Source organism: Chiloscyllium punctatum, chromosome 10 (assembly GCF_047496795.1).
Source record: "Chiloscyllium punctatum isolate Juve2018m chromosome 10, sChiPun1.3, whole genome shotgun sequence".
NCBI lineage: Eukaryota > Metazoa > Chordata > Chondrichthyes > Orectolobiformes > Hemiscylliidae > Chiloscyllium > Chiloscyllium punctatum.
In genome coordinates this window covers 94,454,156-94,472,255 of record NC_092748.1, presented here as the reverse complement: position 1 = coordinate 94,472,255, position 18,100 = coordinate 94,454,156, and the positions used below count along the sequence as shown (strand labels likewise).

At 38.1% G+C, this 18,100-nt stretch overlaps 1 protein-coding gene across 2 annotated transcripts in view; it reads right to left on the bottom strand.

Annotated features, from left to right (window-relative positions):
- acvr2aa (activin A receptor type 2Aa) overlaps positions 1-17,877 on the bottom strand; it is a 179,927-nt gene extending 162,050 nt beyond the window's left edge. For both annotated transcript variants that reach the window (XM_072579748.1, XM_072579749.1), the window contains exon 1: positions 17,363-17,877. In XM_072579748.1, the coding sequence (XP_072435849.1) occupies positions 17,363-17,417 (55 nt within the window). In that variant the 5' untranslated portion in view covers positions 17,418-17,877. The remainder of the gene's footprint in view (positions 1-17,362) is intronic.
- Positions 17,878-18,100: the final 223 nt, after the last annotated feature.

Genomic DNA, 18,100 nt, shown 5'->3' with positions numbered 1-18,100 from the left:
TAATTTCATCAAGAGGATGTGACTTATCTTTTTTCCTTCGCAGTCTCATCCGGTGATGGAATAACATTCCTCACTCCAGTTTCCACCAAGGTGAAAATGCTTTAATAATCTTCTTGTGTACGCGCCAGGCGCTGTGGGGTTCACAGAGCTTTAAGAATCTTGGACCAATACTAATGTTTTTTTTATGCTGTAATGGTTGATTAAGACGCTGTGGACGTGATTTATCTTTGTCTAACTCTGGTGTGGATCTTTTGCCGCCATCTTCTCTACATTTTTGACTCTTTGATTTCCATTTCATGGATCATCACTGAGTGAACTGAGGGGGGGTGTGGCTCGTCTAAAATGTACCACGTTTTTTCTCCCATATTAAAATGAGAAGAATTTTGACCAGAGGCTCTTCAAAGAAAAAAGAGAAACGCTGAAATTAACATTGTACTAATACTTGGGTTGAAAAAGGAAATTTCAATATAAATTATGCCTAACTGAAAGTGTTTCATATTTAAATACTTTAGTTTGTTAAAATACTGGTTCAGAAAATATCGATGTAACTGTTTTGCCTCATTTGAATTACAATCTCAATTCAATGTGGCTTGTGGACTATGTAATAGGGCACATTTGATTTTACATTAATATTGTCACAAAGCTAGCCCCTTTTTTCTAAAAGCTGTTCCTTGGCTTAAGGAGACTCTGTCCTTGATTTTTTTTCCAGAGGGACAATAAACCAGGCCAGGCTCTGGTCAGTCTGGTTTGGTACAGAGGTGTAAAGGATTTTGAGAGGCCTTTTGTTTGTACGTAAACAGATGAGACTTTAGGCCAAAGTGGTCATGTTTTAGAAATGACCTGTATAATAAAAAGGGAATGGTCAGCTCTTTAGCTGAACTAAGCAGTTTTTATTAGTTCATTCTTGAGCTGGTTGGAAGTTCAACAGGGAGCTGTGCAGTAACTCTCTCTCTCTTTCTGCCCTTCAACTTTAGCGTGTAAGCATGTGTTCCATTTATATTGGGTTTTAAAGGGAGTTTGCTTACTGGGACCGTATATTTGGAGCAGCATAATTAAGTCTAGTTGGATAGGCTAAGTTTTGCAGGGGTTCTTTATTCTGTTCTGTGTGTTGCATTGTGCAATTCTGTGAATAAATTTTTGCCTGTTTTAAAAGCTAGCAGTCGACCTAGCTATCTTACTCTGGGTAATTTTAACTTTGCAATTTGTTGCGATAAGTGCACAGTGATGACGTGGGACTGCCCGCATAACAATGTTTTGAGTGGTCTGGCCTAATCCATAACATTATACAACCATATGTCCTTTTTAAAAATTATCAAACATGTAACCATATAACAAATTGATTGAAGACCTTAAGCCCCTAATTTGTTTGAAATTCTACAATACCCGTTTCAAAAAACAATTCTGTCAGTGATCATGTTTTAGCCACTTGAGAGCATTGTATTAAAATATCTTTGCTGTTTTTTTAAATGCAGTGTTCACAAAAAGAAGAGAGTACATTTTAATTTTGATGTTTATTAAGATTTTAAAGAATATTAGAACTTGAGGCTGAGCTGTTTAAATTCGGTCAATTATTGTTAAGACTTCATTGGCCCCCTTCATATTGCAAATTCAAAGAATGCTGACCTCTACCAAAGTTGTCCATTCACCGGTCTGTAACCACTGTAATTCAGACTGTTTCATTTGGGAGGTTAAATTTAAAATGTGTTTGTCAGCAACTCCACATTTAATTAAAAACACTGATCATGAAACTTTTAAAAAAAATTAGGACCATTTGTTGTCATTAACGTCAGGCCTTTGAACTATATCTGGAGTTACACTTAATATGCATATATGTGGCGGTGGGTTATTGTCTGCTTTAACAGAGAAACTAGAGTTTTTATTGGGAGAATATATTTTAATATATTCTGCATTTGTATCCCACGAATATTTGAGATTTAAATCTAAAATGAAATTGTCTCCAATTGCTAAAGCACAGGAAACATTTTGTTGTTTTCTTGCTGTTCCAAGATTTTTGAAATACATTTCCTGACAATTTTCACATTAGCTATGTCTCATTTTGTTAAAGGAAAATAATTGTTGAATATCTGAATGGGGTACCCAAGGGTTTGATTTTAGGACCATTGACTGGTGTTTATAATTGACTGAATTGTTTAGGCAGTAAAATTTAGAAGTTTGTGGATTGTATAAAACTTGATCATGTCATAAATAGTGAACACAGTAATAGACTTCAAGAATTCAAGAAAGTTTGAAATAGGCAGACACATTTGTTGTAGTTAAATGTGTGACTCTCTTCATACTAATAATCACCTTGGCAAAGAAAGAATGAGAGAGAGGAAATGCAAAGATACTTCCAGCCGCTAACATCATCTCTAGAAGTTCTCAACTCAGAGGTAAAGCATGTCTTCAGACCAACACCAGCCCCTCCACAACCTGCAATAGATTCAATCCATTCTCCAGTTACAAGCACGAAAAGTGATGAAGTTAACAATGGTAAAGAAGAGGTCTGTACACTTTTTGACATGGGCCTTCTTATGGATATTAAACCACGTGAGCTTTACCTTCTCTTTTGATCATTTAAGGGATATGAAGATTCACTGATCAAACTAACATCAAAACAGCCAGTTGGCATGGTTACATTTGACAGCAGAGCAGGAGCAGAAGCAGCAAAGAATGCTGCGTTCACCTACCCTGCAGCTGCTGCAATTGATGTTCAGATGCACTGGTATCCTCCATCTGAAGCGTCTCCACAAGGATGGAAGTCTCATCAGTTTTGTTAAGTATTTAACTGCCCTTACCCAAGAATTCAGATTTCTCCATCGAATGGTATGCAAGGACAAACTGGATTTTATTTTCAGGTTGGAATTTACTGAAGGAGATTTTGGGTAACTGGCCCATTTCCACTCAACTTGGAGATGGTAGATTGGTCACTAAGGACTGTGGAGTTAAGAACTTTACATTTCTTCCACGTGGGAGGATATTGGGGATCCTATCTACTGCATGGACTAGTAATTCTTGTTATTATAATAGTCGTTTGTTGTGTCAATAGCTTGCTCAAGTACTGGCTGTAAGAGTCTTATGAATAAGCTGGTAGCGCCTTTCTCATCCCCCATCTAGGTGGTTATCATAGAATTATAAAAAGGAGGGAATGAGATATTAAAGGGTTAATTTACTTGCTGACCTATAGGAAATTGAATGTCCCAGGGAAGGGTGGTATGCTTCTTACAGGTAGAATATAAGGAATTTACATTCCCATCCCTTACCATTCAGAGCCATTTGCATAGCCATTTCCTAGTTATTCAGAGTAAAAGAATTACACTATCGTTCCCTATTCAGGGATCAATAAGAACAGCGCAATTAAAATTCTGACTTCTCCCTGCAGTTAAAAAATGAATCCAACAGATCTGGACATTACGGAATGATTTACATTATACTGTTTCTGGAAATGAAGTGATCACTACACTGGTATCTTGAGTGGCATGTGATCGTGGAGGAATGGCTGGGGGTCATCTTGTGGGCATTACTGACTGTAATGTGAAACTCTTGCACTGTCTAAAGGAAGCACTGGTCAGTTTGTTAAGAGAGATTCTTTGACATGGCTTTGCAAGCATCGCAAAGAGTGTTAAGGGTTCCTCCAGAAAGCTTGTGCTTGCTTAATAAAATTTTGGTTGTTCACAGATGTTAGCATGTTGCAGTTGCATCAAGGGTGTAAGAATCTCAAGAAAAAAAACCTAACAAGTTACTAGAACATATTGCCAGGGAACATGGTAGAACATTTAAAAGGCATTTGGACAGATACAGGTATAGACAAAGAAAAGAGTGGGATACAGACCATTTGCAGGCAGATGGGATTATTTTGCATAGCATAATGGTCAGTGCAGACATTATGGGCTCAAGGGCCTGTTCCTGTGCTGTACTGTACAATTTTTTGGTAGTACTGTATAGGATCTTTGAACTTAAAGCTGACAATCAACTGGTCCAGATGAGCTCATTCAAAGGATACTGAATGGAAATTCAAGAGGCACTGGCAAAAATCATGCAATCTTCTTTGGACTTAGGGTTAATGCCAGAGGATTAGAGTATTGCAAACATTGTGTCCTTGTTCAAAGAATGGGGCAAAGCTAGTTAAATCAACTACAGAGCAGTCAATTTAACTTTGCTGTTTCGGAAAAACTTTTAGAAACAACAGTTCAGGATAAAATTAATCTGCTTCTTCAAAAGGAAGTCCCTTGGGATCAAGGATAACTTTCTTCCAATCTGGTGGTCGGTTCTGAGACAAACAGTCTAATTCCAGATCTGCAAACCATACCTCAGGTAATACGGGTGGTATTTGCTACACTGGGTGGCTGGGATACTCAGGTTTTCATATGCTCCTTCCACCTGGCCCAGAGAAACACAGGAAATGATTGGCACCTTCAAAAATGTTTCTTTTCCTTTTTGGCCAGGGATTCCCATGAGTCCATGGGGACCCTGCATTTTCTCAGAGTTTGTATGGAGTACAGAACTTGTTGTAGAAATCTTGCGTCAGACATGCCCAATGCAGCTGACTGATAGTTAGCACTATCTCGATAATAGGGTCCAAGAAAGAATATGGACGTTGAATTTTCAAATTGCTAGTGGATTTGAGTCACCTCCTGTCTGAAACAAAGATCACGCTAACCTCCGTCATCAGCTGCAATCTGCAGACAATGCATGACCACACTCATATACTGAATTCCAAAACAATCATTGATGCACTCAGCAGCATCTGATATAATGGGCTTTAGAAAGATAAAGGTTCTTCAAACTGAATGCTTCCATTGCACAACACTAACACCTGACTATCAAGATTCACCATAAGTCTCTGGATTGTGTGTATCGATGCCCATACGTTGCAACAAAGATGTTGATGAAATCTAACATCCCTTCTAGTATACTAATGTAGCCTTTGGCTGACTGAGGTAGAGTGTTTGGTGACAAAGGCCTTAAATGCAACACCAAACCAATGGTCTAAGAGCAGCAACCAGCTTTTCTGTATGCCTCATCTGGGCAATGTACAGCAAACATCTTAAACCACTTCAGAAATATCACAAGCAATGCCTCTGTGAAATCCTGTAAATCTACAATGTGTAATCATTTGTAGGTCAGCATAAAAAAGGTGACATGGATTTAAGGGAAATTATGTTTAACTAACTTTCTTGAGTTTTTGTTGAGGTAATAGTATGATTGATTAGGATAATAATTGGTGATATAGCACATGGGTACTTCCAGAAGCTACTTGACACACAGCAGCACAAACTTCCGAGCGAAGTTGGAGCTCCTAGAATTAAAAGGAAGAATAGCAACATTGATACAAAACTAGCAGAGTGACAACAAAGCAAATAATGGTTAAGAGAGATTTTTTTTTGGTTTGGGAAGATTATTAGTCGAAAAGTGTGGTGCTGGAAAAGCACAGCAGATCAGGCAGCACCGGAAGAGCAGGAGAATTTACATTTTAGGCTTAAGCCAGGAATCGGGGGGGGGGGGGTTGCTGGGAGACAAATAGGTGGTGGTTGGGGCTGGGGGAGGGGGTGAGTGGGAGATAGGTAGGAAAGCAATACGTAGATGCAAGTGGGGGGGTGAACAGAGTGGAGCAAATAGGTGGGAAGGAAGATGAATATATGGGACAGTTCAAGAGGGCAGTGCTGAGTTGGAGGATTGGATCTGGGATGAGGTGGGGGGGCAAGAATGGAGATGAAGAAATGGTGAAATCGACATTGATGCCATATGGTTGGACGGTCCCAAGGCGGAAGATGACGTGTTCTAGGTGGCTAGGATTTGGCCCAGGGCTAGCATGTCCTCAGCAGAGTGGGAGGGGGAAATTGAAGTGGTCAGCCACAGGGCGGTGCGGTTGATTTGTACATATCTCCCACAGATGTTCTCTGGGATGTTCCACTAATTGGCATCCTGTCTCCCTAATGTAGAGACCACATTGAGACACCAATCCACTCCATCCTCTGCTCCGACCTACCACCATCACCCCCCACCTGCATGTACCTATCACCTTCCCAGCTACCTTCCCCCACCCTCCCATTTATCTCTCAGCCCCTTTCACATACATACACACATTCCTGATAAAGGGCTTATGCCCGAAACACCGATTCTCACGTTTCTCGGATGCCGCCTGGCCTGCTGTGCTTTTCCAGAGCCACACTTTTCAACTCTGATCTCCAGCATCTGCAGTCCTCACTTCCTCCTGGTGTCATCCCGTTTCCCCCCCCCCCCCCCCCCCCCTCTCAGTTTAAGCAAAATGCTCAGAGACACAGTATAGTTTTACCTCCATTTTTATTCCAGGCCCTGGAGGGAGAGAGAACGATCACCCATGTGCACAGAGATAGAAGTTCTCGGTCTTCTCTGGAATAGCAGTTTCTTAATAAATTATACAGGGAGGAGCATTCAGATAAGGCAACATACATATTGATTGGGTATCCATTACAATCATCGAGTGTCAATAGCAAAGTTTAAGCCATCTGCTCTTACACAATGAATGTTCTTAACTTTAACTGGCTCCACATAATGAATACTTTTCACCTTGTTAAACTAACCTGACATACTGAATGCTTCCAATATTTTTAACTGACTACATAATGAATGCTTTTCCACCTTGTTAACGTAATACCCTTGCCTCCAGCACCCCATTGTTAACTGCAAGTTCTTATCTGATCTGAATCATGCTCAGCTGAACCTCATTTCACAAAACTCAGAACTTAACTCATTCCCTACCTGCTTATCCCCATCCTATACACATTCTCATTCCGTCCTTTCATCATTTCATGATAACCACCTAGATGGCACTATCAGCTTTCATCACACTCTGACAGCTAGTTTAAGTTATTGACACACAGCACACAATGATTATAACAAAAATTACTCGTCCATTACAGTAAATAGAATTTGAAGAATCCTCCCAAGTGGAAAAAAAATTCACCAGTAAAGTTCTTAAATCTACAGTCCTTAGTGACCACTCCATCCCCTCCAAACCAAGTGGAAACAAGTCAATTCCCCAAAATCTCCTTCAGTAAATTCCAATCGGAAAGATTCAGTCTGTCCTTCTGTATCACTCCATGGAGAAATCTGAATTCTTGGGCAAGGGCACTTAAATACTTAAAGCTGACGAGATTTCCATCCTTCCGGAGATGCTTCAGATGGAAAATACCAGCAAACCAGAGTGTGCAGTGCAGCTGCAACTACAGCAACAGGCTAGGTTAATGCAGCATTCTTTGCTGCTTCAGCTCCCACTCTGCTGTTAAATGTAACAAAGCCAACTGGTTGTTGTGATGTTAGCCTGATCAGTGAACCTTCATATCCCTCAAATGATCAAAAGACAAGGTAAAACCTACGTGGTTTAATGACTATAGGAAGGCCAATAACAAAAAAAGCATACTGGTCTTCTCTTCACTGTTCTTAGCTTCTTCACTTTTTGTGCTCATGACTGAGGAGCTGATTGAATCCGTCGGATCAGGTTGTGAAGGGGTGGGCAGTGGTCCGAATGCATGTTTTACCTGTGAGTGGAGAAACTCTCAAGATGATGTTAGGTGCTAAAAGTATCTTTGCATTTCCTCTCTTATTCCTTCTTTGCCAAAGTGGTTATTAGTATGAAGACAGTCACACATTTAACTACACTAATTGTGTCTGCCGATTTCAACCTTCTTTGAACTCTTGAAGTCTATTACTGTGTTCACTATTTATGACATGATCAAGTTTTAAACAAACCACAAACTTCTAGAAATTGTACTGCCTAAACAATTCAGTTAATTATAAACAACAGTCAATGATCTTAAAATCAAACCCTTGGGGACGTCATTCAAGTTATTCAAAAATTATTTTCCTTTAACAAATAGAGACTTGGCTAACGTGAAAACTGTCAGGAAAAGTATTTCCAAAATCTAGAACAGCTAGAAAACAACAAAATGTTTCCTGTGCTTTAGCAATTGAAGAGGCAGTTTCAGTCCAGATTTAAATCTCAAATATTCATGGGAAACAAATGCTGAATATTTTAAAATATGTTCTCCAAATGAAAACTTCCCAAATAAAACAGTCGGAATTACAGTGGCAACTTTGGTGGTGATCAACATAATGTGAATTTGCAATATGAAGGAGGGCAATGAAGTTAACATAAACAGCTCAGCCTCAAAAGTTCTAATATTCACTAAAATCTTAACAAAACATCAAACTCAAAATGCTCTCTTCTTTTTGTGAATACTCTGCATTAAAAACACAGTAGCAAAGATATTACGATACAATACTCTCATCTGGCTAAAGCATGACCACTAACTCATTTTTTTTAAACAGGCATTTGTAGAATTTGAAACAAATCATGGGCTCAAGGAACTCAATCAATTTGTTTTAAGGTTACAAGTTTGATAATTTTAAAAAGGACATAATATTGTACAATTTCAATGTAAAAGCAAAATCTGCTCCATTACACAGCCCACAAAACATCTTGAATTGAGATTCTGATTAAAACAAGGTAAACATTTACTTAAAAGGATTTTCCCAATCAGTATTTTAACAAACCAAATTTTTTTAAACATCAAACACTCTCAGCATGGCGCAATTTACATTGAAACTTTCCTTTTTCAACCCAAGTATTAGTACAACTTTAATTCCAGTATTTCTTTCTTTTTGCATCCTCTCACTGAAATTACACATACAAAAAACAGAAAGCCTTCGCAGCGGACCACATGGCGCTGCAGTCCATGCCAATCAGTTCTCTTACAGTTCGAGGAGTCCGCAGAATAGAGAGCAATTGAGCAAAGAGACTGTCTCTGGCACACAGGAGTATAGAGAAGGACCAAGGTTTAAAATCTTACCTTGTGGGCCTTTCTGTCTCAAGACACTAATGTTCTGGGCAGCCGCTTGACACTATCCGATCGCAACTATTTGTTTGGATCCTGCCAACTATGTCAATATTATCGTCCCGCTTCCCCCCTCTCAGTCGAAGCAAAACGCCTAGAGATACAGCATAGTTTTACCTCCTTCACCTTTATTCCAAGCCCGGGGAGGGAGAAGGAACGATCGCCCATGTACACAGAGACATGAGTTCGCGGTCTTCTCTGGAATAGCAGTTTCTTAATGAATTATATAGTCATTTTACAGGGAGGAAAATCCAGATAAAGCAACATACATATTAATTGGGTGGCCATTACAATCAGTAAGTGTCAACAGCAAAGATTATGCGATCTGCTGTCACATAAAGATTGTTCTTAACCTTAACTGGCTTCACATGAATTCTTTCCACCTTGTTAAACTGACTTTATATACTGAATGCTTCCAATATTGTTAAATGGCTCTACATATTGAAAGCTTTTCCACCTTGTTAACCCAATACCCTTGCCTCCAGCACCCCATTGTTAACTGCAAGTTCTTATCTGATCTGAGTCACGTTCAGCTGAACCACTTGTTTCACAAAACTCAGAACTTAACTCTTTCCCTACCTGCTTATACACATTCTCAGTGGGAAGGTTTGTAGTAGATTAGATTAGATTACTTACAGTATAGAAACAGGCCCTTCGGCCCAACAAGTTCACACGACCCTACGAAGAGCAACCAACCCAGACCCATTCCCTTACACCTAACACTACGGGCAATTTAGCATGGCCAATTCACCTAACCTGCACATCTTTGGACTGTGGGAGGAAACCGGAGCACCCGGAGGAAACCTACGCAGGCACGGGGAGAATGCGCAAACTCCACACAGTTGCCTGAGGCGGGAATTGAACCCGGGTCTCCAGCGCTGTGAGGCAGCAGTGCTAACCACTGTGCCACAGTGCCACCTTGCCGCACGGGGACAGTGCGGAGTTTTTTTTTTAAAAACAAAATTGACTATCTAGATCTTGGTGTATACAGCGTAATTTCAATTTTGATAGAAAGTGGAAGCTTTGTAAACTGTGAGAAGTTAAAGTAGAACTCCAGAAATATGTTCACTACTTGGTGAGATAGGCAGATAGGGGGCAGATTAAAATCAATGAGTAGCAGAGTGAAGTGATACATTTTCATAAGCAGATCATGAAGACAATAGAAAGGGTGTAGCAGCATGGATATATATCATTGAAAGGTGGCAGGACACGTTGAGAGGAGAAAACAAAATATATAGTATTCTATTCTTTACGAGGGGCTTAAAGTCCAACAAGGTTATGCTGAATTATTGTAAGACACTAATTCTGCCTCAGCTGCGAGTATTGTGTCCTTATATTTTAGGAATAATGTGAAGGCATTCAGTGTTTAAAAAAAAGGCATATGACAATGGGTTTGAGTAATGAAAACTTTCAGTTACAAAGATAGGTTAGAGAAGCTGACATTGTTCTCTGGAAGAGAAGGCTAAGAAAAGATCAGATTGAGGAATTCAAAAACCATTAGAAATCTGTACAGAGTAAATAGGGAGAAAATGTTCCCACTAATGAAAGAATCAAGAAAAAGAGTGCACAGATGTGAAGTCACTAACACAGCCAAATCACTACTTTACTGTTCTAGCCTAAATTCCTTGCTATTGAAACCTTTGTATTAACTAATGAAGGAAAACAGGAGTTGTTCTTCTCAAACAATTTGTCTGCTTCATCTACCATCTTCAGAGATCTGTGACCTACAGAGACTACACTCAAGATCTGTTGTTCTTCTACATTTCCCTATACTTTGAGGACTAGAATCTACAGGGCAACAACCCAAAAGTTGGAAAAAGAATTTGGCTGGCATAGAGTCAATGGGCAATGGTCTCATCTTATGTTGTAATTTTTTGGGGGTCTCAGTGTCCTATCATTTATTGTGTATTGAAATTGACAGATAATGCTGTATACAAATTTGCAAAATACCTTCATGTTGTTTAGCACTAATTTGTAATCTCACTTACTTAAAAGGATAGCTTTTTTTTAAAAAATTAACATGGAGAAAGAGGGCATGAGCACAAGTAGAAATGTCTTACTATTGTGTACAGACTTGGTGATTAAACACCTGGAGTATTTTGTACAGTTTAGCCTCCTTGCCTATAGACAATTATTTTAATCAACCTGCTTGGACATCACACAAAGCACATCTAGAACAGGTGGGGCCTGACTGGCTTAGGAGGTAGGGACACCACCATTACACCACAAGAATCTCAACAGACAGATATACTTGCCATTGTGGCAGTGCAACAAAGGCTCACCAAACTGATTCCCAAGATGGAAGAATTGGCCTATGTGCAAAGATTAAATAGATCAAGCTTTTATTGTGTAACTTAGAAGAATCACACAAGTGTTTCAGCACAGATAAGACCATTTGGCTCACTGTGCCTACATCAGCTCTTTAATGAGCATCATTACCCAATGAAAGGTGATCTCATTCAAACATACAAACTTTCTTATGGGGATTGACAAGATAGATGCAAGAGAGTGTGTTTCCCTTGACTGGAATGTGCAGAATCAGGGGACAGAGTTAAATTAACTGGCACGTCATTTAGGATTAGGAGGAGGAGGAATTTCTGGACTCAAGAAAAGGTGGTGAATCTTTTGAATTCAGTGTCCCAGAGGACTTGGAGACTCAGTTTGAGCATGTAAAAAATGGAGATTAATAGATTTCCACATATTAAAAATATCAAGAGACGTGGGAGAAGAACAGAAAAACAGTATTGATCAACCATGTTCACAATGAATGTGTAAAGGGCTCAAATGGCTGAATGACCTACTACTAATCCTACTATTTATGTCCTTGGTCTACAATAAACTTGGTCTCTTCAATGTTGGGACAGTAGATGTCAAAAATCACCAAACTTTCCACCTATCCATAAAACAATCCTCATTTAGTAACAAAGATTTTATATTTAGCTGACATAAGGTACTTCGAAAGCTTCTACCAGTTATAAGTACAATACTATAAAACTGACTTACAATGACTTTGTGATTCCAAAAAACTGTAAATGGGCTTAAAAGGTGAGAGAAAGAAAGAAAAACTGGTTAAGTTGATTTTTGAGAATTGTGATGAATAGCAAATTTTTCTCCCCCAGCAATGCTTTAATTCTGACATGCCCAGAATGTCATTCCCAATATCACCTCTGGATGTGGCTGGCCTTTAACTAGCCACATTGACACTGCCATCACTGAAGTTAGATTACAGCTACTCAATAAAGCCTCTGAAGAACAATGTTTGCAGCCAGAGAAGAATACCTGGTTCTACAAAGTGACAAGAGGTAGAATAAAATGGTTTTGAGTCCCCCAATAAGCATCCATCAAAAGTGGAAACAGTCTGACAGCATAGCAAAATGCAAAACTTGGGAAATGTGTGTTCTGACTGAAGGTACTACAAATTGTGCAGCAGACAAAAAAAGATAAATCAGAATGGGGATCTGGTTATGGTTGATGAATTTCCTAAAAAATGTGTTCTAATTTTATACAAAAAAAATTGTAGAACTGGTCAAAGCTTTTACTACACTACTTCATTGCTTGCAATACAACAGATATCCCTGTACCAGTATAAGCAATTATTTGCTCGAAAGTAAACCTTCCTGGCAGCAGTACTGAATGTACTTGCCAACACATCCTGTGTGGCTTTATTCTAGAAATAGAGTGCACACATTTTGGCATGCTAGGAAAGAAAGAACAACAAAGATGGCATACTTAGCTTTGAAAATAGCTTAAAGTTATCTACTGATGTCGTCATCATTAATAGCACTTGGATTTAGTTAACATAAATGCAAAACTCATTCGTGTGCACACATTACTTAGAAATTAAATAATTAAGATTGAAAGGAGTTTCAAAGAGTGAAAATTTACAAATATTGATCAACCAACTAATTTTGAACAATATCAAAGCAAAAAAAAACTTTTAGAACATTTCAAATTGATTTGTTTAAAATTGTTCAATTCCCCTTACCATTAACACCAGATATGTACCAAACAAATTCAATTAGATTTAACTCTATGCATGATGCCAAATAAGTTTTGAAATACTGTACAGAGAATTCAAATCCAGAATTCAGTATAACATTTACAGCTATTTTAGATCCAAAGAGGTTCATAGCTGCTTGTCTAATTAAAAGAAATAGGTTTATTAGGATCATTGTTTTATGGCAGTCTTGTGGAACATCCAATGAATTAAAATGAACAGCATAAATTAACATTTTTCATGCCACTTACCATACATTATGCTTACTGACCCATGCATGGTGAGAAATAGGATTGCCACAAGATTCAAGAATAAAAAATGCATTAACTGAAGTCATGTAAACTTAAATTACTGCCAAAGCAGCAAACTCTACTGCTTAAAATTTGCAGACCAAGATTAAAAGAGAGCAAAAGAAACTTACAAATGAAGTGTGAAGAAACTGCCATGAGGCCATGTTGCACAAAAATATTATGCAAGCATATCTGTAACATTCATGGCAGATTTACTCCAGAATCTATTACTGCATTTGATTCTATGGCAATAGCATAACGTGAAGTGAACAGACCTGCATTCATATAATGTATTTCACAATCCCAGACCACCTGAAACAGTTCTGCATGTATTGGATTCAAGTATTCACTTCTAAAATCATACATTAACACATGACATGATTTTTCTGGACAGTTTTTCACTGAGTTTAAAAATTTATATCCATACCATACACCAGTCTGCCACTGGACAATTTTAAATATAGCGTCTGATTTAAGAAAGTGGATGAGGAGAGTGGGTAAACAGGGCATAATTCGGAGCAGAATTAGGTTTTTTGTAAAAGACAGAAAAGTAATTTCAACTAAACGAAATTTGGAAAGTACTTGCCCTGATAAATTTACAGTACATTCTATTTTTAGATTAAAAAAAATAAGAGTTTAACAGGAAGTTATGCCACACACACACACACTCTTCTGCCATCAATTATTCCCATGTCAAACAAAGATTCAAGCTTCCATTTCACTACACCAATAGAACTTAACCACTTAGCATAGCCATAGTTGCCCCTTCTACAATAAAATGGCAGAATTGTTCAATGGGATTGATTTGGTTTTGGTTACAGTTTAAAATATTGTGCTCTTTGGCCACATTGCATTGTTCCACAATGGTATTTGAAAAATATTTAAATTTTAACACATGAAATTTGAAAAATATTTGTAAGATTAAACCAGAATAAAAGTTAGCATTATAGTGCAATAAAATATTTCTACTTCCCACACCATTGTCCTGAATCAAATCAAAATCTCCTCATATGGGATCTTGTGCAATTTCAATTGCAATCATTATGTCGTCTGCTGGGCTCACAAATCCATCAAGAAAAAAAAGGTACATTTTTGTCCTGATATTTCTGAATTCAAATTAGAGGGTTAAAAGGCCAATAATAATCTAAACAGCAATTTATTGCATTTTCCTTTAGAGTTCAAAACTACAATCTGGACATACTTGTACAAGTCCATAAAGACAAACAGCTAATCAAACATACCATAACAGAATCAGACACACAGAACACAAATTTAATGGTGATAAACTTTCTGTACTATGGACACCTACAGATGTCTTTGGATAACTGTGTAAGCTGTGCCATAGCACTATGCAGTTGCCTCCCTTTGGAAATCCCTTCTCCATCCCCACCAAAACTAAATATAGATTTTAAACTAACAGTTATGCACTGTAGATAATTTTAAAACATTAATGAACCAAGCAATACAATAGTGATACTTCAACTTGAACTGCAACAGAAACACCTGCCAACCACAAAAGTAAAAGACATGTGGTCACCCAATCAGGTGTGGACAAACCAGACAATAATACCATTTTGACATTGCAATGTTAAGTCCAATGACCTAAAGTAGTTCATCATTTTCCTCCAGAGAATGACGTCACAAAGTTAGGCATGATGTATCTGATAAAGTCCTATTTTAGTAATTTAAGTCATCCAATCACACCTCTGAAAATCGAGATAATATATCACAATATCTTAATCAGAACACATTTATTTGATGACCCAAACACATCAATTTCCATTATCCACATTAAAAAGTCAAAATTTTGAGAATCTTACAATTAGTAACCTGAAAATTAGTTTGCATGCAATGTGAAATATCACAAAGCTGAAGCAAACAAAGTAAAATTCTAACCCTCTCAATGACCACTGCTGACTTTAGTAATGGCCATTAAATGATAGAAACAGCATTTTCAATTTTTTTAAAACTCACACAGAAAGATGAACTCTAATACATGAGTTGCTGGCTACAATCAGGTTTACTGAAATATTAACCATTGTAAATGCTGCAAGATGAGCATTGTGATAAACTTGTTGCTCAGCTACACTTAAAACAATTTTTAAATTATTATTCTGCAAATGGCCTTTTTGGTAATGATGCTTAATAATTTATGCATAGTATGCTATTTCAAATTTTCAGCCTGAACTCAAAAGACACATTTTAAAATGGGCCTGTCTGCCACATCTTGCTACATAGTGAAAAGCTATCTACAGTTACCAAGTCGCTTGGCTAGCTATGTTTCCCACTATATAGATTAGATTACTTACAGTGTGGAAACAGACCCTTCGGCCCAACAAATCCACACCGACCTGCCGAAGCGTGACCCACCCAGACCCATTCCCCTACAAAACAATACAAAACAAAACAAAAACAAACTACTCAAAACACAAATCAACTACAAGAATGTTGCCTTGTTATAAAATGTGACAACTACTATTCAACATTAAAACTATAAGATCAATCTTTGTCATAGAAAAACAATGAATGAATTCCAGATGTTCTTAATTAAACTCCAATTGTGCTTGAGCCTACTTGCTGAAACAGAGCGGCTCAGATCTACAGATAAATTCAACAACGGAATGCTGTCAAAGCCAATTTATCATATCTTTTTGACTGCATTATTTTGTTTTTTTTATTTATATAGAAGTACATCATTCACCACTCATGTGGAAACAATCATTTTCCACAAGAGAACAGATTCAGGTGTCAAGATTAAATACATCAAAATGTTTCACAAAAGGAGAATGTGACAACTGACACCAACGTGGGCATCGGGCATCTGTACTAAATTGAGCTATAACCAGCTTGTTCTCCCCCATACACTCTGAAACGTTTTGGGGAAAAAAATACTTTCTACAAGAGGTCAATGTGGTCCCAAATTTTGCAAATTTCTGCATCTTTTGCAGACCAAGATTAAAAGAGAGCAAAAGAAACTTACAAATGAAGTGTGAAGAAACTGCCAGTTCGCTTCCACTACACATCTGAAATCAACTTCCAAATAGTGATTAAGTCGTCTAATGATTACGATTGAAAATAAACACTCGACAGAAAACATGCATAGCATAAACCAGCTACGTGTCATGGACTTTTATCATACTGACTCAAATTTTACACATTTAACATCCACATGAAACACAGATATGAATCGGACTTTGCGCTGTCAACCTATACAGTCTCAACACGAATATTGTTCTGCATAACGTTGTTGTACAAGTAGTAAGTCAAAACAGCACAGCAATATTTCCTAAATAACAGATGAATCTCTAAAATGAAAAAGGACCACGCACAATGGCTGATGTTACAAAGCCGATGGTGAAATCTTTAAAAAGAGCACGTAAGCACTTCAAATTAAATGTGACATTTTCACCAACAGGTATGCATTTGACGATATCTACAAATCATAGTTTGCTTAATAAAATTACAATGTAACTTGCTTCAAAGTTTAATTTAACAGGCGGAGACAGATACTTTGTACAAATGTCACTTCATCTTCTGCTTTTTACAATATTCATGAACGGTTACTCTCGTGGGATGGATGGGGGGGGGGCGGTGGGAGAGTAAGCAACGGGAAAAAAAAATGAAAACTTTTCACCTTAAAATTACCACACATCTTTGTTGTAGATTATAAAGACAAAATTTCCACTTTACAACGGATTGCAATAGGAACACCTAATTTTCAGTTACTTTTTTTTTCCGAATAAGGTACTTTTAAGGGGTTGATTTTACTAAGTTGAACAAATTTCACAGACAAAAATATTGTATAAACAGGCTACAAATCGAACGTCCCCTATGGTTGAAGGCTAGCAATACTCCGGGGGAAAAAAATGAAACCAAAGTCAGCCCTGGGTCGTTTATCTGCATTTTTAGTAAGTTTGCCTTTACACCGATCAGTCACCTTGAGCTAGTTGGTATAACATTACAAAAAAAACACCAATACCACACTACAGATACTCAGCACATGCACGCCACAAACTGGCTGAATTTATTCATCCAACAGCAATTAGATTGTGCCGAATTACGAGCTTGTTTTTTTTCGGTGCACGGTTTGATTGCAACATCTACAAACAACAAAAAAAAATCACATGCCATTTAAGATTTACATGCGCGAAAGATTGATTTTAAAAAATCTGAGGTCAGAGAACCCAATAAAAACTACCTACCTGAGGAGCACGAAACCAGAAAAACAGCAAAAGCAAGCTTGGTACCAGCTCCCATGATAATGTTTTTTTTGTGGATGTGTTTCTTTTAAAAAAAATAGATTAATTCGAACAAAACGATCGTTGTATCGCAGCCGAGAAAAAAAAAATCTCTTTACGACTCCACCACGTCTCCTGACTTGCTGCTGGCAGCGATCCACCTTGTAGCAAACGTTCTCCCTCCTTCACTGGGCAACTTCATTCAAAAAGATAGGGAATTTAAGCGACAACACTAGACTTCGATTGTCAATTTTTTTTCGTTTGACAAAATATATAGCTATGTAAAGCCGATAACGCCACCAAGGGATGATTTTGGAGGAAAAAAAACAACCGCCATTCACATAAAAAGTAAAGGGTGTGGAAGAAAAGCTACGATGCAAACGCTCAGCTCCTTTGACGGGAATGGTGTACTCGAAGTCTCCCGGAATTCATAATTAGCGAAGTAGGCCTGAGTCCAAAATGGCGTTGAATTGTTTTTGTTTCCTTCCCCTTCCCCCTCCCCAACCCCCAACCCCCCGCCCCGAGCAAGAGTTTAAAAAAAACGGCAATACGAGCTCGCGAACAGGCCCGCCTCCTGAACAGAGCAAAAGCGAGTAGTGGGGCGGGGACGAAGACACGTAATCTGATTGGCATCACCTATGACCATTCACGACTGCGTCCGTGTCGTAGAGTCAGAGTGATTGACGTCGCATGCAACCAGTA